At 43.9% G+C, this 25,300-nt stretch overlaps 1 protein-coding gene across 5 annotated transcripts in view; it reads right to left on the bottom strand.

Moving 5' to 3' along the window:
- ulk4 (unc-51 like kinase 4) overlaps positions 1–25,300 on the bottom strand; it is a 111,118-nt gene that overhangs the window by 15,166 nt on the left and 70,652 nt on the right. For 3 of the 5 annotated variants that reach the window (XM_064345587.1, XM_064345594.1, XM_064345601.1), the window contains exons 32-35: positions 22,808–22,913; positions 9,849–10,012; positions 7,702–7,791; positions 913–1,110 (exon numbers count right to left, since the gene is read on the bottom strand). In XM_064345587.1, the coding sequence (XP_064201657.1) occupies positions 913–1,110; positions 7,702–7,791; positions 9,849–10,012; positions 22,808–22,913 (558 nt within the window). The remainder of the gene's footprint in view (positions 1–912; positions 1,111–7,701; positions 7,792–9,848; positions 10,013–22,807; positions 22,914–25,300) is intronic. The other 2 variants (XM_064345590.1, XM_064345605.1) reach the window with 2 other exon arrangements.

Below are 25,300 nucleotides of genomic sequence, written 5' to 3'. Positions count from 1 at the left end.
TAGACCCAGCGCTGCTATATTGCGTTGAGCCCTCCTCAGCTGGAAGACCCACATTATCAGACAGGGTTTTATAATGCCAGACCGGGTCGGTATTCTCAAAAACTCTGCTGCTGCTTGTTAACAAACCAAAGAAATGTGATAACATTGACTGGTTGAAATGTGATGGCATAGTTAACAAGATAGCTACATTCCAGGGTGAATAACACAGCAGCTACTTGGATACTCTGCAGCTGATGAAGTCTAGCCCTAATTAGCCAACTTCACTTTTCCCCAGATCCCCCCCACCCCCCTTGTTCTGCTGCATATGGAGTCAGGACATGCAGCCCATTAGGAGAGGTACAGCTGACAGGAATTTCACTGAGGTCCCCAGCCAGGCACACAGAAAGGGCAAGTTGGACCTCCTTATGGCAACAACTTTAACAGACAGGACTTCTGTCTTACTCATTAAAGTAACCTTATTTTTATAATAATTTGTTGTTACGGTATCAGTCTGTATTAATCAGCAAATCTTATTGATTCAAGGGACTTGACTAAAAAAAAAAAAACTAACTTTTTTATCATTTATTTTCAGAATTGTTTATGGACATGATGGGATTCTTATGCTATCCCAGTTCTCCTCCCTTTCAATAGCCCAGATTCAATATCCCAGAGCCCAACTGTAAGATTGTCTTAATACTGACATAGAAAGTGACACTGCTCAGGGTGTCGGTCACTGTTGGCTGCAAATGATGCTGCCACCCTCTCAGAATACCTCATGTCCTGTCTAAAGGAATTATGGGAAACACTGAAAGACCCAGGGCTATCCAACACAGAGACAGTGATTCACATACAAACTTACACGTTACATTCTCACTGTTACACTCTCACACATATACACACTAAGCACCATATGGCAGTATTATACCCGCTCACCCCGGGACCCACCAGGCGTTTGGCCACCCTGAGGAGCAGCCTCTGCGGTTTGGGGAGTGGCTGCTGCTCCAGCGCCCGGGCCAGGCTCACAATGTTTCCGGGGCGCAGGCAGTCCAGGCTGTTTCCGGCGTACAGCTGCACCAGCAGGGACAGGCACTGGCTCGCCACCTCATACACCTCCGGTTCCCCGCTCGGCAGCTGGGCCAGCCGGACCGGAAACACAGAGACAGAGACATAAAGGCTGGAGGTTAGAACACATAGACATAAAGGCTGGAGGTTAGAACACATAGACATAAAGGCTGGAGGTTAGAACACATAGACATAAAGGCTGGAGGTTAGAACACATAGACATAAAGGCTGGAGGTTAGAACACATAGACATGAAGGTTGGTTAGAACACATAGACATAAAGGTTGGTTAGAACACATAGACATAAAGGCTGGAGGTTAGAACACATAGACATGAAGGTTGGTTAGAACACATAGACATAAAGGCTGGAGGTTAGAACACATAGACATGAAGGTTGGTTAGAACACATAGACATACAAGTGACATAAGGTGAGGTTAGAACACATAGACATAAGGTGGTTAGAACACATAGACATAAAGGTGAGGTTAGAACACATAGACATAAAGGCTGGAGGTTAGAACACATAGACATGAAGGTTGGTTAGAACACATAGACATGAAGGCTGGTTAGAACATATAGACATAAAGGCTGGAGGTTAGAACACATAGACATGAAGGTTGGTTAGAACATTCCTCAACCCCTCAATCTACCGTAAAGGACCCACATTTTCTCTCAAATCACTTTCTGTACAGATAAAGTGCTGTTTTTCATAAAGCAGAGTTTGAGAAAGTTCATCTCCTTTTCTCTCGATTGATTGTAACAATGGCTCAAAAGTCAATTTCACATCCAAAATCAGATTTTCATAAGCGCATTGTTTTTATCTGACCGTCCTTCCATTCCCCCTCTGCTGTAACGTTATACTGCATGTGTGGTAGTGTTACAGGGCGGAATGACACAGTGACTGAGAGCTCAGACTGCGCTCAGCTCCATCCACTCTGCAGTCTGTGAATGGAGCCGCACTTTTGTGTTACTCACTGAGTTAGATCATGTGATCCCTCAGTGATTAATGAGTCTGGGGGGAGCTCGCGGCCGGATTAAGGCCCCTTTTGATTCCCTCCACTGTGTGGCCCCTTCCTCACAGCCCAAAACCCACGAGCCACGACCACACAAAGACGCAGCAACCTCCCAGCCCAGCGCCCCGTCCCCTAAGGACCGGCACAATCACCTTCCTCTCCAAGCAGCACACAGGCTGAATGCACAAGCTTATCAGGTTATTGTTGCTGCAGAGAAGTCAAAACAGAGATCAGACCAGCTTAGCAGGGTTTATAGAAAACTGTGCTCGCTCAATTGTTGTGGCTGACACTTGCAAAAGGAAAAAAAAACACAAAGCAATCTAAACAAATGAAATTAAATGTGTAAGAAGCAACAATGGATCCAAAGCACATTCCTAGAATAGCGAGGCTGTGTGTCATTTGAATGGCTGAGGACGGAACCCTTGACAGCCAATCGGTATTCCCAGATCCCCCCCATTCTGAGGCCTGTTATGATTGGACATGCGATAGAGAGACCTTTTCCTGTGACACGTGAATATGTCCACAACAGACTTATCCACGTGTCCGCTGTGCTCTGGGAGGTTAAGGGCTGCATGATTTGGAACAGGTCAAATCTGTGTAAAAATTAGGGGTTTAAAGTCTGTGAGCTGGTACGTACCTGGTAATTCTGCAACTGAAATGAATTCCCACCTGCTGCTAAAGGTGTGCATACTCCAAATAAAGCGGCAGCGCAGGAGCGCCGCTGTGGTTCTCTGAGCCGGAGGCCCTTCAGCGAAGCGGCAGTGTAAACCGGGCCGCGTGTGAGAGGTGCTGACAGGAGCGTGTGAAAGAGCCCCACGGAGACGCGAACGCCGCTCTGTGTGACTCTGCAGCTCCGCGGGGGCCCTTTCAGCCAGACTGGAGCTAGCGTCACGCGGGGACACTTTCAGCCAGACTGGAGCTAGCGTGGCGCGGGGACACTTTCAGTCAGACTGGAGCTAGCGTCACGTGGAGCTAGCGTCGCGCGGGGGCCCTTTCAGCCAGACTGGAGCTAGCGTCGCGCGGGGGCCCTTTCAGCCAGACTGGAGCTAGCGTCGCGCGGGGGCCCTTTCAGCCAGACTGGAGCTAGCGTCGCGCGGGGGCACTTTCAGCCAGACTGGAGCTAGCGTCGCGCGGGGCCCTTTCAGCCAGACTGGAGCTTAGCGTCGCGCGGGGCCCTTTCAGCCAGACTGGAGCTAGCGTGCTGGGGGCCTTCAGCCAGCTGGAGCTAGCGTCGCGCGGGACACTTTCAGCCAGACTGGAGCTAGCGTCGCGCGGGGACACTTTCAGCCAGACTGGAGCTAGCGTCGCGCGGGGACACTTTCAGCCAGACTGGAGCTAGCGTCGCGCGGGGACCCTTTCAGCCAGACTGGAGCTAGCGTCGCGGGGGCCCTTTCAGCCAGACTGGAGCTAGCGTCGCGCGGGGGCCCTTTCAGTCAGACTGGAGCTAGCGTCGCCGGGGCCTTCAGTCAGACTGGAGCTAGCGTCGCGCGGGGACACTTTCAGTCAGACTGGAGCTAGCGTCGCGCGGGGGCCCTTTCAGCCAGACTGGAGCTAGCGTCGCGCGGCGTAGCCACGGGGCGCAGTCATCACCCGGCTGAACACGCACTCAACCTGTAGACGCGCTGCCGGGGGAAACGGGGGCAGGGGGGTGGGGGGGCTGTTCTCCGCGCTCTGACACGCGGCGCCGGCACGAGCGGTGCAGCTCCGGTGACAAATAAACACATCAGAGCCGCCCGAGCGCCGCCGTGCACTGCCATCTGCGCCACTCACAGGCAGCGCATCATGCTGTTTGAGCCCGTGGCTCAGCGCCTGACGCATCCATCGCCCCGCTGCCTGTAAATCCACAGCTGATTGGCTAACATTCAGGATCTGATTGTGGAAACACAGCTTATTGGTTCAACATCAGTCACATAGCCATTTATTTGCCGTGTGTGAGATTTTTCACTCATTGGACCACCGGCTTATGCTGACAGGCACTGGAAGAGATATGCAAATGAAGACACATACAGCACAGCTGGCTGAAACCAAAGAGACGGTCTACAAAGATAATGTAAATATAAACAGCTGGAGATGGCGTGAACTGTAGAACAGATGTAAAAAGATGTTAACCATGGAAATGGCCATAAATATTAGATAGTAAACAGAACAGGACAGTGTTAATACTCTACTCCTTCCAGAGTGACTGTTTATGAGTGTGACTATATTGGGCCATGTGTAAAAATGAAAAAAAATGATGCCACACTTAGAATAGTCAATAGCCGACTGACTAAATCTTCAGTTTTCCCAGGCCCAGTTACTACACCATTGCCTTACATTCAGTATCTACAACCACATCCAAACAAACTTTTTTCTCTGAGAATGCAACAAAATCCCTGCTAAACTTGAAAATCATAATTAAAGGTAGATCCTGGGATAAGACATCAGACACGTGCAAACGTGTATATTGTAGTATCTTGTAGAATTCAGACATTGTTCAGGAAAGCCTGCACAATGTCATCCACTGAAGAGGGAAAAGGGTTCATGTCAGACTGATTTGAATATTTTAGCAAAAAAAATAATCTAAAAACAATATTGTACAACTAGCTATAATAAACACAAATTTTCTTTCTGCTTTGAACTAGCTAGCTAGCAAGCTATAGTTTCATTTACTCAATTTACAATGATAATAACTATGTAGCTCATGAATAAATGAATGAAAATTATTGCCCTGGACAGATATTGTTTTGGACACAATAAGCACAACATAAAATGCATGCGATGCAAATCCATCACAGAGGGCAACACGCTGTGTTCATGGCAGGGTTTCCTGTCAGTGCAGCCTCTTTGCTTTAAACAACATCTGGCATCGCCCTGCTGGTTTTGTTTTTGTGTCATATCCCAGGATCTACCTTCAAACATAAAATTATATCAGACCTCAGTTCTTCAATTTAAATTAAATTTAAATACTTAAATATTGCAGTGCAGTAACATTCAAATTATTTATGTATACCTTGTGAACTTGGACCCTGTACAGGTGTGAATGCCCAGAATTGTTCTATTTATTATTCCTGTCTCATGATGTCTGGAGATGTTCATTATTATTTCAAAACCTCAAATCATAATTAAAGTAACTGGAGATGGATGCACTGTTTTCAGCAGCTTCAGCCACTGATTCTTATCAATCCCAGAAATACTAAACCGGAATAAACCAGAACTGAGGATACACAGCTGATACTGGCTGTGACTGCTCTGCTGGTTTATATACCTCTCTAGTTCCTCTAATGGTAAAACATTGTTACAGTATAAGGTGTTTGGGTGGTCAGTCATTGTGTCAGTGAGGGACACTACTGTTTTCTAATTCTACTTCTCACAGGTTCTAACTGGGAAGATGTTTGAATACTGGCTTTGATGGCGTTTAATTGAAGCCTTTAAATGACATTGTGTGGCACAGTGAAGAAGCCCTTTAAGAGTCTTTTTAGTCAAGGTTTCATATCCCACAGTCCTGCAATTACAGGGCCTACAGTCTGTCGGGCACGTTCTAGTTTGATATCAGTGAAGGGAATGCTATTACATAAGAGGAAAAGGTAATGTACACGGTAATGTAATACTTCTTTTCATGAAATAACAGCTTATAAATGATCTTCCCAGAAGGTTAGTGGTTTAGTGCATTGAAACAAAACATATTTACCACTGTCACACAGTAGAATGTATATGTCAAAAGTCAGCCAAAAATTGGGTGCTCATCTTCAAATGCTAAAGGTAAGCCTACAGAGTAGATCCTCCTCACACATATACAGTCTCATATTTTGAAAGGGAGATAGCTATAAAACGTTGAATAACGGTTTAACCCCGTTCATATCCAACAAATATTAATTTAACTGCAGAAAGACTGTCTGAGAACTTCCCACAGGTTATGATGCAATTTCTTTTCATTTTTTTGCAGTGATGGATTTAGAAGAACATACTGGGAGAAATGTGTGCAGCACTGCAGAGTCTGTGCAACATTTCAAGAATTTCAAGAGGTCATTGTTTGTTTTAGGTTCCATTATGCCCACTATTTTAAATCCCTGTTAAATAATTATGTAATGCTTTCAGTTTGTCGGACGTACCATATATTTCTGTCTTTATTCAGTTGTACCATACAACCCATACTGTTTAATAAGTCATTTTCTTTTAACCTCTGTAAAGCATTTTGTGCCAAAAATGTATGAGATGCAATACTACTACTACTACTACTAATAATAATAATAATAATGATAGTTATTATGAAGTACAGTTTATCATCTCCAGTTGTGCAGGACTGTAAAAACATATGGTGGCCTCTCCGCTGACCCATGCCCGAGCAGTGAAGGCACTCTCTCCACAGGCAGGAACATATGGAGAGAGGGGGTGGTGAAACCATACCCGCAAATACACGCACTTCAACGCTCCGGCAGTTCCTGTTTTTCTATTTCCCTCATCCCATCCCTCCTCCTCTATCCCTCGTTCCTAGCCTACTTTTCTCTCGCCTTCTCCTCTACCCGCCCTCTCCCTCTCCCTCATCCTCATTAGGAAGCGTCACCTAATTGCATGTTTCCCCCTCCCTTCACAGTGGGAGTCGACGCTGTGCTGGCGCACCAAGCCTGAGTCTAATTATTTTCTGAGTACTGCAAATGGCAGGAGTGAAGAGCACGTGTCTGATCCCTGCCAGTCTCCGGGCTCAAATGAGGTCTGTGGCGTTAATACGCCGTGCTCGCCGGCTCGTCCTTCTCACCGTGCCAGAGAAGACCCTCTTCACATGAGAAAGCACTTTTTCCATTAGTCCCTTCGTGCGCTTCAGGTTGAGTCCCTGCTTAAAAGTCAGTCTGATAAAACCACGAGCACAATAAGCCCCTGAATGTTCCCCGACTGCCAGCCTGATTTTCTCACCGCAGTAATAGACAGACATAATGAGCTGACAGCTCCTACTCCTGCGTGTATTTGCGGTGCTACTTGCACTATATATGGAAATGCTCCATGAGATCACACAATAGAATGATCATCATTATGCTTTCCAAAATTCTAAATCTCCACTGGCTGCCCCCCACGACACTACTTAATATAGTTAAATCCCTGTTATTATGTTCTTGCAATCACCAAATCTGCAGGAGTTTGTTTATTTCATTAGCACTAGCCAATGTAGCTCATTACTGCTACCTGTATTATGTTCAGTGCAGTACTGCATTTCTGCCATGATATTTATAAATGAAATACATTCATCATTCATTAGAATGCTTAGAACCACACATTTCACAAATATGCAATGTTTCCTATACCCGTCCAGCCCTCCTCCCCTCTGCCACACACACTATACACACATTCACAAACACATTACATTCACATTACATCTGCCCATTTAGCATGCTTTCTTATCCAGATAAACTAACAGAGTACATTTTTACACACAATCCATGAATACTGAACAACCTAAAGTATTTCAAGTTAAGTACCTTGCTCAAGGGAATAAACCCCCCTCTCACACATGCATGCACGCGCACACACCCCACCACACATCACACACACACTACGCACACACACACGCACTCAACGCACACAACAACACATACCACACACACACACACCTGCACGCACACACGGACACGCACGTACACACACGCACGCACGCACGCACGCACACACACACACTGACCATCTGAATGAGCAGGCTGATGAGGTCTGTCAGTGGCTTGTTGAGGAGCAGGAGGCCCTCTGCTTTCTGGGAGTCCTCTCCTCTCTCAGACTGCACCCAAAAACACACAGAGAGAAGGACACAAGTCAAACACAAAAAGATAGAGGAGAGACTAAATGAAGAGAAAAGAGACAGATGAGAGAGGAGATAGAGAGAAGGCAGACATGTTTACCATAAAGAGGAAAAATATTTTCTACTGAAACACATTTCAATACATACCCTTTTTCTCAAAGTATGCATTGAAAGTGAATTTTAATATAATTTAAATGAGTATGCCAACTGAGCAATAAACATGTTCTATTCCAAGTGAACTGGAATTTGTTGGAGAAAAATTCAGATGTAGAGCTGACAGGCTGGTGAAAACTGCTGCTTCAGTACTGTAATATTTACTGGTCCTTATTCTGCAGTACTTCACCACTTCTCTGGATCTACTCTAGCATCACGGACGGGCCAAATCCAACCTAAACGCAAGGCCTTTTTTATCCACACTTGTAAAGATTCCTTTACTTCTTACAAATTCAAGCAAGAGTTATTTTTTTTAACGTTCTTACACATTTTTTTGTTCATTTCAGCAACTGTCATATTAAGCCTACATACAAAAAGAAATGTGGAAAAAGTGATGCTTGTAAAGCACAGCCTCAAAGTTACGGGAAAAACCAACTGCAGCCGCAGTCTACAAAAAAACACTTTGTACGGAAGAGTAAAGAATTATCTTTCAGATCATAACTTTACATCAGCTTCCGCTTTAACACAGGAGGTGGTTCCGTCTCTTGACTTTCACCAGCTCACAACAATGACAGCAAATTCAATTTTCAGCGTGGCGGTGCATCTGTATTCTTCACACCCCCTAAAAATAAAATGATTGGAGAGGTCTTGGCAGCTTCTTGTTTTTGCTGTTTATTTTTTTTGTCAGCTGAGAATACTTGTGAAGGCTGAACAGCTGCAGCGACGCGATTATTTAGCCTTCAGTGCTCGGAAAGTTTGCTCCCTCATTTTCTTAATTGTGGAGTGCTGCGGTTAGCTTATTCCTTCGTTTAAAATATTAATGCGGGATGAATCTGACAGAAATAGAGGATGCAGCCAAAACAGAGAGAAAGAGAGGGAGAGGGAGAGAGACAGAGAGAGAGAGAGGGGGGGTGTTGGGTGCATATTCATCCTTATCATTATCATCCCAGTGTGTCTGCGATATGCACAGGCTTTTTAATGAGCTGAGCTCCGCTTCCTCTTCCTGCGTCTGTGCTGAAAGTGCTTGCTGGGCAGCTCAGTGTAAGAGCCCCTGGCACTGCTGAGGGACCTCACGATTCCTTCACACAAAGGCTCATTAACACCGGCCCCCATAACTACCCATCGTCAGCCGTAATGCTGCTGCCCACACCAGAGGACGCGCCCGCCCCCTCCACGACACACCGGCCAATCAAACCATGCTAATCGCACCCGTCACCACCTGGCACTGTCGCTTCTTTAACCTCGCCGATTGTGCACACATATTTCACACTGCACTGTATACAAACAACAAAGCCAATGTCACAACAAAAGCTATTATAGCCATTCAAGGTCATTTCTATCACTGCGGTGACACTGTAATTCTCATGGTTTTTCCATTGTTCTCTCAAAAGTAGTATCATTATAGTTGTTCGTATAGAAGCGCTAGACATTTTCAGACTAGTAAATGTTTATCATGGGATTGCAACCGTATATAAGGATTGTACATTTCTTTTTTATAATACCACAGTCCTTTTGCCATTGTTTCACTTCCTAAGACAAACCTATATAAATATTACCTGCATAAAATGGCAACTTTCTGTCAGTCCATTATGAAATTTTGACAGCAGAAGTTTTTCGAATAATTAATTTATCAACAGCTCATCACGTATTATCCTTAACCAACAAATGCCGGCGGTAGTTGTTGCCTTCAAGAGCTATTTTAACAGGGCACCAATTAATCTTGTTATCGTGCTACTGTTTTTTTAATGCTAGGGGCTAGCATCTCCACTCAGCAGCACATGAACATAAGCACACAGAGAAATGAAAGAGGAGGTGATGCTTCGGAAGTCAGAGGAGGAGGAGGATGAGGAGGAGGATGAGCAGGAGCAGGCGGATCTGTGCACCTGTAGAGCCTGCCGCACCACGGTGGAGGTGCTCCTCAGGACCGTGTGCAGGATCTCCAGTAAGGACAGGAGCACACTGCCGCCCTTGAGCCCGGTCTGCTCCTCCCCTGCCAGGTACAGCGCCCCCACATCCATCAGCACAGTGTGCAGGAACTCCACCAGACCTGCAGGGGAACGGGGGGTGACAATAGGCCGGTGTCAGCAGTTCACTCTTTACTTGTGCACAGCGTGTCAGTCATCACAGCTGAATGAGCAGCCAGATCTCCAGACCCGCAACGTCACTATGACCTACCTCCTACAAAGACATACACGCACACATGCATGCACACACATACACAAACACAGACATGCATACACAACACACACCGCATAACATACACACACACACACACACATACAATCACAGTAGAGATACTTTGGATACTGTGCAAAAGAAAACCATGAATGCATTTATACTATATTCATAGTTTGTATTTATACCCTTTTAACGCCAAATATTATTTTGGAACGCCCAATCACAACTGCCAGCTCACACCATTACTGCAACATCCTCTGTAAGTTTGAGAGAGTAGACAATAGCTTGCACGTCCTCTAGCTCACATGCCAGCAGCCACACTTGCTCTCATTCTGCTGTGCTCTGCAAAAACTCTGATTGCAGGCGGCAGGCCCTTGGTGACACGCCTGTCAATCATGTGTCAGCCCACAAGACTACAGGACAGTCAATCCTTGTACAGTCAGGATTTGATTCTGGGCTGCTGGTTTGTACACACTTCCTATGGATTCTGCGGAGAAATATGTGTGCCTAAAGACAGGCGGACATTGTGATCGTCCGTGTGTGATGGACGAATGGCAGATTCCACATGATGGACTGATAAAGCACAGCAAACAGCCAGTGCTGAGCTGTGCATGCACTTTCCTGCAGCCTGCAAATTATGAAAGGAAAAAGGGAGAAAAAAAGAAATTAAGAACCATCTTTTCTGAGTTCATGTACCAATTACAGAATACCCAGAGGACAGGAAGATACTATCTTTCACCAGTGCTACAGAGCCTTTGGATTTTCCACTGCCAGCACCGTAGAGATGTTAATCACAGATGAATCATCCGTCTTTAACTTTCTTGGTGTCTCTCTCTTAGTCTCTGACCTGTCAGCCTGGATCGTGGCAGGTGCTCCAGTTTTCTGTGTGTGTGTGAAAGCGCATACTTCACCTGCACACCGATCCCTTCATCTTTACAAGACTGATTCTCTCAGATGGCTCAGACACATTCAGGAGAAGAGTACAAGGGTACACAGGCCTCTGAAAGCTTATCATTCCTTTACCTCGCAGTCATCAATTACTAATTCATACCAAACTAACATCTCAGTTCCTGAAAAAAAAAATGTGATTGATATTTGAAAGTGAACCGCTTTGAAAGTGTAAGAGGTCACTTTGATATGAAGGCCTTTACAATCTGATCTATGAATGCTTTTCATGTCCGAAATAAAATTCCGCCTGGGTTTTAATTTCCTTCTGGAGGGAGGAGAGGGCTGGTGCGGCATCCTTCGGTGCGGTGACGTGCCCTTTCATAATGGCACTGTGACTGTGGCACTGCCAGCTGTGGGGGCACTCACTGGGCCGTAGCATTTCCCAGGGAGAGGGGGCTTTGGCTGGCAGAGCGGCCCCCACATCATTGCCAAATAATCACTCATCTAGTCCATATGGGCCTCTGCTGTCTAACAGCAGCTGATGGGGGAAAGGGCACAGATGGAATGGACTTACAGTCATAACTGGCCTTTCGAAATTGCTCAAAAAGGGAAGACAAAGGTATTCTCCATTCTTCTGCTTCCCAATAGAATGTGCATTCAAAGGGATCTAGACTGGACTACCTGCACTAAATATTGTGCAATTATAGTACTACTCTGCTTCTTACTAGCGCTTTGCTGGCATCCTACCACAACTGTAATAGCAGACAGAACAAACCTATTATAGTATCTCTCACATCACCTTAGCACTGATTTAAAACCTTACAATAGCAAAGTACTTAAAGGTTTGTCTGATATATCCCTACTGCTCTTTACACTATAAAACTACAGCTGCCCTGTGAGTAATATTCTTTCTGTAATTGCATCCTTGTTTTTTCCCCCATTCCATTTTATGCATCCATTTTTTCCCATTCCATCTGTTATAATTCCAGACTGAATTTCTGCAGTGTACTCTGCGGCAGCAGCTCTCTGAAGAACTCTCTCAAATGGACCATTAACGGTGCTTTTGAACAGCTGCAGCTTATCAAACGCAAAATGAAAAACAGAAGCAGGCATTAAGAAAGCACGAAAGATATTAATGAACAATCACGACAGTACAGCTTAATATGTGTGGTTTGCAGCCTGCGGGCTAGCTTGGCGGAGCGGGGGAAGAGCGCACTCTCTTTACACATCTGACACTGTACCTTTTAAAAGTCTCACTGACCTTCTCATCTACCGATAATGTCAAAAATAAGACATCGCCGACTCCTGCAAAGGTCACATTTAACAGCCACAGAGAAGTCTGTGTTGTGGAAATCATTAGGCACGCTAATGCCATTTATGGAATTTCAGTACCGACCATTCGCTTGTCACTGGGGGGTGACAGACCTGAGAACACAGAATGTATAAACCCCAGTAAACCACAGTATGAAAAAACACAGCTGTTCAAGAAAACACATAGACCGCATGAGGAATGTAATGTAATTAGACAAAAGCTTGCCAGGTGGCTGGCTGATGTATTGGGTGTAAACAATGGGATATAGCTTAAGATAACAGCTGAGTGACAGCAGGGTAGGTGAGTAGAGATGTAACATTGCACTCAACTATGATTCATATCATGGGGGGGGGTTCTTACTCTTTACTTATAGACTATTTTATCCACTAAATTCATTAGGAGAAAACTATTTCTATCTATTCTTTAGCCATTGTATGTATCATCAGATAGCACACTTTCCTTTCCATATGGCAGTTAGAACCACTCACAGTAAAGTGCCTTTTAAACGCACACTATGCAGGGTGTTTTTAGCCCTGCTGTGGCCCTGTATTCACAATCACAGAATTCACTTCCTCAGTGTTTAACCCTGCCCACTCACCCCGAGTATCCAACCTAACGTGCTGTAGCTAGCTGGAAATCCAGAGGTGACGTTAGCACCATTAAATGAGCGACAGTAGAAAAGCAGTTTGATTATAGCTTAATTCCATTATGTTGAACCTAACAGTGGTTTTACCATTGGGACTGCATCCTGTCGGCTTGCCTTTTTACTTGTGTCTGGGAAGCTTCGCTAGCAAACCACAGGCTCACAGCCACGCCCACCCCTCCCCACAAAGAAAAGAGCATCACATCCAGAAACGTCCCGAACACATTTTAGAATAACAAATACAGGTAAAGGTACACACATTTTGTGAAAGTGCATAAAAACAGAGATTGCCAGTCCATCATAGATATGACTGAGCATGGTTATTTAATAATATTTTCAAGGTAAAAATCCTGCATAGAACGCCTTTAGCCAAATCAGCATGCTGTCTTGTTGAATGGATGGGTGTGCTCTCGCGACTGTTAGTCACATGGCCCTTAGGAGTTTCCTCTGGTCAGTGGCAGCCTTTTTGGGTGTCTCCTGCAGGTCTTTTAAATATTTTGTAGGAAAACAGTCTAAACTAAATTCAATTAAAATAAAATAATGTGCTAATATATGAACTGTGGTTCGCTTGTTTTGATTTTGGTACACAGGATTGTTTTGCACCCTTATAGATGAGATATCAGAGAAATATCTCAGTCTGCACCACAGTTCCTGAATATACCCCCCCCCCAGGCACTACAGACAGGTCCTGTTAGTGCGGCTCTGTACGTCTCTAATGTGCGTCTTAGCGAGAAACGGGAAAGCGAGGTGAAGAAAATGCTAATCAGTTCCTCTGAGTGCACTCAAGCAGGGGCTCTTCCGCCGCCGCGGTGCGCGGACCCGTGCGCAGACGTCAGCCATGTTTTGCCGAGCAGAGTAAGGAGCCCCTTATTAAGAGCTCTTCCGGACTGGAGCCCGTGCGAGGAGCGCACGACCTCTGGCGAAATTACCGGGCGAGATGCAGGGGGGAGAAACGCGGGGAGACGCAGACGGAGAAATGCGCACTTCTCCGCGCGTCTCCGGAGATAATTGAGGAAAATCTCACCACTCTCATGCGTCGCACAAGAAAAAAACAAGATTGCGAGACAGTGTCATTCATTATTCAGGAAAGCTTCCACGCTGACACTAGTGATCAAAGCCCTAGTGACACTGGGAAAAGGGCCTAAGACACAGCGCCGCGCGCAGCAATCTGAGCCCGAGAACTGACGCAATCTTTAGCTTTTCATTGTAATATACGCCTGGATTCAATCAATATTTGTCCTTAACTTTGACAAAAATAAATGTGTTTGTTTTTTGTTTTCACAAACGCAGACAAATGAGTTCAGCAATCACCAAAATTAACTTGTCATACTGTTTCGAAGACAAAAGTAATATTTGCTTTAGTTGTAAATCAAAGTTAATGAAAAATAGACTGAATCTAGCCCACAGTAACTTACACACACGCACACATACATTCACCAATACACATGCGAGCACACAAAACATGCCTCAAAAGACCCCCGAGCAAGGGCAAGTACCACAAACTATTTTACATCACCAGAAGCCCTTGGCTGGACATTGACAATAATGGTGAGACCGTGTGACGGACACTGCATCACTACTGATTTGAGAATGGATGACTGCATTGGCCCAAATATTCTGCCCAGTCACACAAGGCCAGTGTCTGTACTGAATCCTCTGTCTGGTCACACATGGCCAGTGTCTGTACTGAATCCTCTGTCTGGTCACACATGGCCAGTGTCTGTACTGAATCCTCTGCCTGACGTCTGTACTGACTCTGTGCAGTGTCTGTATCCTTGAAGAGTGCCAGAGCTCCTGGGGTGTATCTAATTAAATACTGTCATGTGTCGTATGCTTTTGCAGCTAATTACCAAGTGCAAATGAACAGAAATGAGCCGCACTCTAATTTCAATCTTCAGGTCACATGTGACGCACCCATGTCTTCCTTTCATTAAAACACAAGGGTACTGCCAATATCAATTATTACACAGTAGCTCAGCTAAATCATCCCCTAATGAAGCTCAAGTCGTATTCAGTTCCGGAAGCCAGCTGTAAATCCTGAACACGCTGTCATTCAGCATCACATTTCGGCGTCTGCTTTTTCCCACACGAGACCGTGTTTATGGACCATGTTATTCAGCTCGAAAGAGCTGCGGTCAAAGCAATCCTTCTGACGTTTAAGTCATGTAACGTAAACGGCCTTTCTCCTGCCTCAGATTAATTTCACTCTTCTTTAATCTCTAATGGGGCCGAGGCCGAACACCAGCGCACTGCAGAGAGCAGAGGTGGGCAGTGGCAGCGGGCTCTGCTCTGGGAGCTGGTCTCGGGTCTGTGTCACCCCTCACAGTCCCAGAGGGCCCTTATCTGCAGCTCCAGAGAATCTGAGGAGCGTGCCAATTATAAAATCCATCTGACGCGTTCCCCGCTCCGTCTCTCACACCGGCGCCCCAGTCGCAACTTAAACAGCCAATTAAAAGCTGTTTCTTCTCCTCTCCTCGCTCCGTGTTCTGGAGGGTGCTGCCGCCGCACCCGGAACAGCTGGAGATAGTGTTAATTGGCAGAGTTATATTTAGTGCTGGGTCAACAGTTTCCTAGAAGCAGAACGTGGTTTTCACACAAGGATGCTGACTCTTTTAAAAATAACTTCCCGTAATGAGACTGGTCAAGGAGAGTGAGTGCGGCAGGTCACAGTCACTGAGCCCTGGAGTGGACACTTCTGAACTGATGGCACGGGGGGAGGGGTGTGCGTGTCAGCCTTCAGAAGCATGTGCAAACAACTCCTTATATTATCACAAAGGCGAACAATCGCTTCCACACGAGAGGGCTCTCACACATGGTAAAACTAGTGCAGGTCCCTCATTGTGAGAACTCCAGTTTGGTTAGGAAAGGTGCTTGTAAACTGTGTTTTGTAGGGTTTTGCCATTTTAAGGCATGATTTTTTTCTGAAATTAGATTTTCAACCAAACAGATAGTAATATTATTCATGTACGTGCTGGAGCTAGCTTGTTAGCAAAGTGAAGAAATAACAAACAGGCAGTACTGAATTATGCATGTCTCTGTAATATAACATCACTGATCCATGTGTCTGGTATTGGTGCACTTTCAGCAAGGTAGCTACTCTGGGGTGTGAGGGAAAAATTTCAGAACTAAACATATTGAGCATTTTATATACTATGCATTTTGAAGACGTGTTTGTTAAGAGGGAAAGATATTTGCATAACAGGGTCAAGGTTTCCTATTTCCTCAGGGATTTAAACTTTCACTATGATCAATATCCTCCATGGGGTCTCCATTGGCACTGGATCAGTACAATCACCTGACTAATCATACAGTGAGTGATTAAATGTGACCTTTATAAAAACAGTTTTTCTTAACACATGGAGAGGACAGGAAATAAACATGCCAAACAAAAGAAAGTCTTTGAGCGACCGAGTACTAGTATCCAACTGCACAGACAGATTCAAGATAAAACAGTTCGCCTATATTCTGCAATTTATCCACACACACAAAACAATAGATCAGCGCTACTCCACTCCAGGTTCTGCGGGTTGCAGTGTCTGCTGGTATTTGCTCCAATCATGCACTACAGCACCTGATTTCACTAATGAGCTTACTTCCTGAACCAAAGAGGTAAAGTAATGGACTACAGGGAGCTAATGGGTCAGGCAGCAAGTGGAAGGGTGTTAGACCAGCGGTCCCTCAGGGTGGGGTTGTATCATCCTATCTGTTCCTACATGTGTTTACAAGGACAGTCCTGTTGAGGATACTCCAGGTATTGGCTATGCTGATGACATCGGGCTGTCCAGGGCTATAAGGCTAGCTCAATGGATAGAGAAGCACAGCAGCTGGAGGCATGGGCAACAACAAACAACATGCTTCTTAATGGGAGGAAATCTGTCAAATTATTAATTTGTTTCTACGAAAATCCCTCCCCAACCAGTCCCTTTAACCTTGGGTGGACAGCCTGTTCCCGTGGTTACATGCTTGAAGTACCTTGGATTCCTTTTAGACAATGAACACAGTGGAGACTTTCACACTGATAATGCTGTGAAGAAGGCCTCTGAGCTTCTGCATTTTTTAACAGTGATGGCAAGGAACGGCCTTCCAATTAGCAACCCTGTGGACATTTACAACACACTAATCTGGCCATGATCGGAGTAGACAGTGTACTGCTGGTCAGCTGCTTTGAGCAATGTGCAGAAAAATAATAAAAATAATAAATAATAACAAAAAACAGAGACAGCACATAGAAACTTCCAGACCTGCAAACAGGGAGAGAGCAGGCCACAGTGAAACTCATTGGTGATATGCACAAGGCTGACCATCCCCTCCACAGCCTTCTCCCACCCAGCAAAGGAGAAAGAACAGGGCGGCTTCTTCAGAAGCCCAATAAACTTTCCCTCATCAGGACAAGAACTAATAGATTAAAAAGGGCCAGCATACCCACTTGTCTCAGACTAACAGTTGATCTTCTGCAACACGATGCCTTTAAATTATTATTTTTTTGTTTTTTTTAATTGATCATGCTTATTGTGGGGGCGGCACGGTGGTGCAGAGGGTAGCAAGGTTGTGGGTTCGAATCACGGCTTGGGGCCTCTCTGTGTGGAGTTTGCATGTTCTCCAGCGTGTCCGCGTGGGTTTCCACCGGTTTCCTCCCACAGTCCAAACACATGCAGGTAGGTTAATTGGAGACTCCAAATTGCCCATAGGCATGAGTGTGTGAGTGAATGGTGTGTGTGCCCTGCGATAGATTGATGGCCTGTCCAGGGTGTATTCCTGCCTCTCGCCCAATGCACGCTGGGATAGGCTCCAGCACCCCCCACGACCCTGCTCAGGATAAGCGGGTATAGATAATGGATGGATGGATGGATGGATGGATGGATGATTATTGTGCAAAATATTGTGTTTTTTCTTGTGCTTCTAACGTTGTAAATTCAGCAAAATTCAATCTTTGTATTGCAAGACAGAATGAAATAAAAATCAATCAATCAATTAATCAATCAAATACCAGCAGAAACTGTGGCCTGCAGAACTTGGAGTTGAGTAGCAGTGCAACAGATGAACATTTACAATCAAAGACTGAGCAAGGTACTTATATTGCATTGCTTCAGTATACATCCAGCTGTATACATGAATACTATGTAAAAAATGCAAAAAGTTGTGTAAGTCGCTCTGGATAACAGCGTCTGCTCTCGCAGACTGTAAATGCTGGTAATGCATGTATGTATCTGTCAGCAGGGCACAAGAGAGCTTTGAGCAGTGGATAGATGTCTTCCATGATTTGACCAAATCACTTTTGGGTGCAAGCATTCCACTAGAAAAAACTGGACAGCCCCAAATTATGCACATTTCAATTTAGCATGTAATCAATGGTAGGGCAATCCACTCTGCAAAACAGCTAAGACAGAAGTACGTGCCTCAGCTGCTGATGCACTTAAAGAAAATATAAAGAAACTGGCCGAGTCAGCTGACAGTTTTATTTGTTTTGCAAAGAAAATCAATTTAATCAGATCTGACAGTAGTTCTCGCCTACACGGCGTACCTCACCGCTGCAAATTACTCTTCATTTGTAGGTGGCATCAAGAAATGCCTGTTAGACTTTCAGGTGGATTTCAAAAAGGGGACAGCATGCTTCTCAACTGTAATGCAAGTGACATTTTTGAAGCATTCCAGGAAACGCTCAAAGACTTGAGGCCAAATGCAGTCCATTTAACCTGCAATGTCCCGCATGGAAGCACGGGCAGCTGCATCTGGTCAAGCAATTTCCCCAAAGATGACTCATGGCATGGCAGACGGTAAAAACATTTTTAAGCCTGGTCCCAGCAGAAAAGGACACAATAATGGATCAAGGCTCAGAACTCCCAGTAAAACCCCCACCTGAGTCATGCAAATGGCGCAGTTTGTATTCTGCTGTGCCCTGCTATTCCCAGCGCCTCAGTTTCTATTCCAGATCTGTGGACCTGCAGAGGGACATCCAATGAAATGCTACTGTGCTGGCACAGCTCAGGAAGGTATGTGACAAGGGTTTAGGGGAAACGCGCACATTAACTGCAGAACAAGACAAAAGCCGTGTTTAAATGATCCACTGGTTTGTGGAGCAGAGATGCATGGATACATGGAGCATACAATAAGATTGAACAATGAAAAAAAAACATACAAACCACTGGCTCAGCAGATGCACAGAGTAGTCACACCAATGACAAGCCAATGTGTGGAAGCATTCAGAGAAGTTGTGCAGAACCTGACAGCACGTTACAACCCTGATGCACCCCAAGGAAAAACTTGTTTCTTTCAACCAGCACTCAAATTCCGTGACCACAAGTTAGTCAGCACACGTGACAAAACTCCCTCCTGGAATTCATTACAGGATTTGACAGACACCGTTCTCCCAAACTTAAATTAAAAATGATTTGTGCAGGAAAGCAGCATGTGTAATGGCGCTGGGGGAGTTCTGGGACAGACGCGAGAAATTGTTTCAAAAATTGCGTGGAAAGCAAAACAACACCTGTCCAATCCAACCAACTCCAAAGATGCAAAATGATATGTCTCTTCATATGGACGAGCTTACACCAGGCATCTTCAAGCCATGACAGAGGATACAGTTAAAAAATATACCATGATTAAATTCAATCATGTTCAACTGTAAATCTTCCTTTTTCATTGAATTACAGTTCATTGGTTTTATTAGCCTTTCCCTGCCTACCCCTACAAATTATGAATTGCCATCTATATTTTTATGTAGGTGATATAACTACACTTTTTATGCATGCAGGCCAGCAGGCTTCCTGCAGACTAAAAAAAACAGCGACATAGCACAAATAAAATATGCCCCTGCTACATGTCTGTACTTCCAAAGACCACACTGAATACAGCATGCAGTGGTGTGGGATCACTGCTGTCAATCAATGTTAAGCGGCAACTGACATTTCAACGACTGGGGAGGTGAAATGTGTGGTCAAGGAAGACTCTACTGACCTCATTGTGAGGGATGACTGAAATACAGCTGAGAGAACTGACTTAAAAATGGTGACCTAAGTATATCTCAAGCCACCAAAAATATAAAAATACATAAATAAATGATATGAGGAGATACCCACTGAAATTCATTATAATACTTCACCTTCAAAGGTGAAAACAGAAAAAAACCCTCCTTTCTGTAAACAAGAATGACACTTTTTATGACCAGGAGACAAGATAAAAACATAAACAGATTCAAAAATAACCAGTGAGTCAGTGTTTAATGTCTGAAGTTGGTGCAGAACTGCTGTAAGCAGCAAGCAACGGAAATGATGTGCTTGTATTGATGGAAGTGGAAGCCAACATTCGGTAGCAATAGAAAGAAAATACCGATGTGGCTGCTACAGAAAAAAACTGAAATACATTATATTGCAACTGGGCAACTGTCACCCTACAAGAAAAATGACACATTTTTTTTTAGCTGTGGGGCATCTATCATTTGTTCTAAATGTGAAAGTTAATTCAAGTTACAATGGGTAGCTTGCTTCTGTAGGTACGACACTGCCGAGAGTCTGTGAAGGACCCCGCTCACTGTAAAGAATGTACTCATGGACCCAGTGCATGGAGACCAAGCCTCCCAGCCTGAACTGCACAGTTCTTCTATTCACTGACACTGGCGTGATACTGCTAGTAAAAAGCAGCAGGACATGTGCAAAGGTTAGTTTCTTCAGCTGCTAAGAAGCTTATCTCTGATGCCACTGTGTAAAGGATTTAAACACCCAAAGACCTCATAGGGTAATTGCAAAACGTGACACTGTGAACTCATACAAACATTCATAAAACACATGGAAAAAGTTACGAAAAAGTAGCACTTCTTCGAGCCGATATTCAATCTGTGGGCTTAGCAATGAGGTGCAGGAACTGTAAGGACACACATTCCGAGGAAACGCTCTCGGAATGAGCGCTGTCGCTGTCACTCAGAGGATGATGAATACTTGAGCACCCAGGTGACTCAACTCAACCAAGGAAGCACAGGATCAGAATTCCAACACATCACTTCCTCACTGTCATGGAGCACTGAAGGTAGTACAGGTCTGATAGAAAAGAGCACTGAAGGAAGTGCAGGTCTGATATTGAAGACCAGATGTGCGCATCATTTTCTGCGATGACCCAAGTATATCAATCCATAGAAATCAATGAATTGAGAATTAATTGTTAAACTGCTGACAACAGCCATGTATTTAATACCTAAAAGCTAAATGAAAAGGCAAAGTTGCTGAAATTAGCAGGCAATGAATCACAGAAAGCATAATCAAATTTACAGAATTTAAGGCTTCATCAGTGAACCATACAGTAGTATGGGTAAAGCGCTCGAAGCTGCCAGACAGAAACCCGTAGGATAAAACATTTCTTCTCATTAACATTACAGTCATCATCAGGGAGTCCTGCCGTGTTTGGTGTAAATCGGGGGGTAACTCATAATGATGTCGTGACCCACAGTTTGTGCACTGCTGGAGCAGAGCACTTTGTGTTAGAAAGCCCAGAGGACAGGTCAGTGTGCCCAGCAGAGGAGTACAGGCTCAGGCTGGATCAGAATCACTGGAATGCTCTAATGGGTTGCACAAGAGCTACAACTGATACACTAAGGTATCATGAGCATAGCTCTAAAAGGTGAAGGTCCCAAATATGGCACACATTATTTAGGCTATCCCATTTTGTCAATCCGCATTTCAGAAACCATCACTGGTTACCACACCTTTTTGTGGGCTCTTAAGCAGAAAATGAAGAAACTCTTTCCTCATTTTACAACAAATATGTCATAAAAAGCAATTATTTGAAAATACATACAATATTTCCTTAAAAACTGCAATAGCTATATTATTGTAATCAATATTTTTCAAAAAAAGAATAATTCTAAGAGAATATCTATTTAATGCATGCACAGTTTCATACAGTATTTGGTATAAGGCATAATTTAAGGGGGGAGGTGTGCTGACTGCTGCCATTGCTTTATAATCAGTTTATAGGAAACCACTGAGACACAGAAGGTAGAAGATTACACAAACATGAACAGAAGAGAGTCTTACGAACTGCTGCGAGGTTCAGGCCAACTAGTGCCCAGAGCAGTAGCTAAAGTAGCGCCCAGAGCAGTAGTTAAAGTAGTCCATTCTCTCAGTGTGAGAACCTCTTCCCAAACTCCTCTACATTCACACATCCCTGTGTGCCATTTTTGCAGTTTGTTCTTTTGCACAGAGCATATGACATTCTGGTTCGACCTGCTACCGGTGACCATGTGTTGCCACCAAGCGTTTACAGTTTAAATCTGTAATGCAAACCCTAGGAGCCACTGTGAAAACAACCAGCTCTAACATATACTTTATCAAACAACTCAGCAAACGAAGCCTATAACAGCAGGCATTCAGGAGTACAGTTGTCTAAACACATCAGGTTTGTGGAGGGTTTCTATGGCTGCCCACCTGTATGTGACTCTCTTCAAGGTTGGATATGGATGTGTGTGTGTGTGTGCGTGTGTGTATGTGCGCGTGTGTGTGGGTGCAAGTGTCTGTTTGCCACAAGGAACTTACAGAGGCTGTGGGGCTCAGCTGATGAAAGGAACAGCCCTCATTTCACACAGTGAAAAACACAGTGAAGCCTTTGAGGCTGTGAACTCTCTCCAAAATCTCTTTAAAGCAAAACCACTCCAGTGTGGAGCGACGCTAACTGGTTCAGAAATCGGTTGTAAGTGCCTAACACTGTGTCACAAAATGTGTTCCTCGAGGACCAAGCCCGAAGGGCAGTTTTATAAAAGCTTTGTGAACCTCTTGTATCCCCTGAGGATATTTTGTCATTGCAGTTCCCAGATTCTGTGGTGCACTGTACAGTACCTTCCTGGTAGAAAGGCTGCAGATTGGCATCCCTGTGTCCAGTCAGGTTGCTGAGGAGAGCCACAGCATTCTGCATGGTGCTGCTCAGCGAGTTCACCTGGTGCTCCTGTCAACACACATCGTTTTATATCCCAGTTAATAAAACACAAAAGGTAACTCTCAGATATTATATAACAGTAGGGCCTGGTGGTGTTTTCACACCATCACTGAAATAAACCATGGTATAATGTATACAGTTTTGTTAGTAACAACCAAACATTTTGCTGCAATGAGGTTGTAGTGCAACCAAATGCTCATAGTCCACTGCATTTACATAGCTTATGTTGTTATAAACATTTCAAAAGGATTGCTCTTGAAACAGTGCTACTACTTACAATTGAATAAATACTTGCTACTAACCCAAGTGTAGGTTAAATATTTAATTCCTGCTTATATACCCGCAGGTTTGTTTGTTTCTCTTTCCATTTTCTTGAATAGAAACTATCCAGAGCTAGCTAGCTATATCAACTTTTTATCTAATGCGTTAACACATTTCACTGCTGGACTGGTACAAATTATACATTGCAGCAACAGTGTATCACTGTTTCCATAGAAACTTCCTATATCAGAACAACTGCCGCAGGCTCAGTTTGAGAACTTAAATTGATATGAATGCTTTCTGTACCAAAAATAAACAAATAAATAAATAAATAAATGAAATGAAAACATGTAACTTGCAGTTCTCTATTTTTATTTGAAATACAGGATGTCTGGCCACTCTGGGTGTCAATGGAACAAACAATGATACTCGCAAGACTTGCTTTAAAACACCTCTTTTGCCACAGCACAGACTGAGCAGGAAAATAATCTCACAAATGCGCTCAAAGTGTTGCCTTTGGCAGACGGCCCAATTTAAATCTTTGGGTTTCCCTTTGCAATGTGACATACAGCCAAACTACTGCCACATTTTTGGCAATCAAATCTTGGGTCTCCATCTTGTCTCTTTACTCTCATCTAATCTGCTTGCCAACAGGGTAACTTGTAACATATTAATAGCAGTCTGATGCCAGAGCATCGCTTATGCTGTGTCACAATGACATACTCTTTACAAAGAGATGCTGTTTTTAAAGAATACTATTAACACTCTTCACTCTAAATAATGGGTACCAACGGTTTGGGACAACATTGAAATAAGTGTCAGGACTAAGGATAATGCCCCACCCCAACACAGCATTAGCTCATACTAAAAACAGAGCAATTATAGATGAGCCCTTATTATGAAGAACCCTCATGTCGTTCTTCATCAAAGACCCCGGGCAATCAAAGTCCTTTAATTTAGTTTTGTGATAGTTCTTGTACTGTCTACTACAAGAGGATTTCGAGTTGGCCCAGAGTGAAGATTTACATTTTAAGCAAAACACAGATGCCTCCACTTAGTGGGCTGCCAATCACAAAATAAATTGCAGTACCAGAACGGGCCCACCATGTCAGACCTCCTGCTCTCTTACTTAAAAATGACACATTTCAAAAGAACATTTGATCAGTTTCCTGTTCATAGAGTTAGAAAAAGTGAGAATACATCTTTATATTGCGGCTTTAAATAAACACTGTAAATAAAAAGTCATTTCACAATTGTGGTGGCAGTATTAAGCAGTGCGCAGTGGGTGGGAGAAGGCATGTCAAATATACGAATGCAAGATCAGTAATGCTCCACAATTGGGTGATGCAACCCTAGAGCTGGTTGGAGGACTACGTGTTTCAAAAGAAGGGAAGAAGTTCTGTGGGCCCTAGTTAGACATTTAACTGTATGAGAACTTTTAATATGTATTAAAAAAACACAATTAAAATGAATATACATACGTATGTATGCATGTATGTACAAGCCTGTATGCACACACACATATATGAGAATGTATGTATGCACCTTTCATATTTAATGTTGCTTTGGTCTTATTTTTCTATTCACTAATTAAACAGAATGAGTTTTTAAATTATCTGCAATATAACTCCCTTCCCACCTTCCCTCCCTTCTGTGCAACCAAATTCATCAAGGTAATACACTTTATAGTTGCTTCTATGAACAAAATGTGATAATTATGAACTATTACATTTATTTATGAAAAGAGTAACAAAAATCATTCCATCATCTTATATAAAATTAGACTGGTACCCGCCTACGCTGTTTGCTTTATAACACCTCCTCCACAGCATATGCAGTCTGATATTCAGTCTTCTAGGGCTCTCAATGCAAATGAAAGCAAGCACTTTCAATGTCAGAGCTTGTTACTGAATGCCAAAAGAACTCTGACAAAGGGAGAATTTACCCAGTGAGTTATTGAAGAAGTTCATAAGTACTTTACATGCACTTACTTAGATAGCTAACAACAAATACATCACAACCTAGCTAGGTATCCACACTAATTCATTCTCAATAACTTACCATCTAGCCATGCATGTGACTCAGCTGCTCTCTAGTAACCTAAAATAACTAGCTAAGTACACTAACCCTGCCAG

The sequence above is a fragment of the Anguilla rostrata genome, chromosome 1 (assembly GCF_018555375.3).
Source record: "Anguilla rostrata isolate EN2019 chromosome 1, ASM1855537v3, whole genome shotgun sequence".
Classification (NCBI taxonomy): Eukaryota; Metazoa; Chordata; class Actinopteri; order Anguilliformes; family Anguillidae; genus Anguilla; species Anguilla rostrata.
This window is presented reverse-complemented; position numbering and strand designations above follow the sequence as displayed.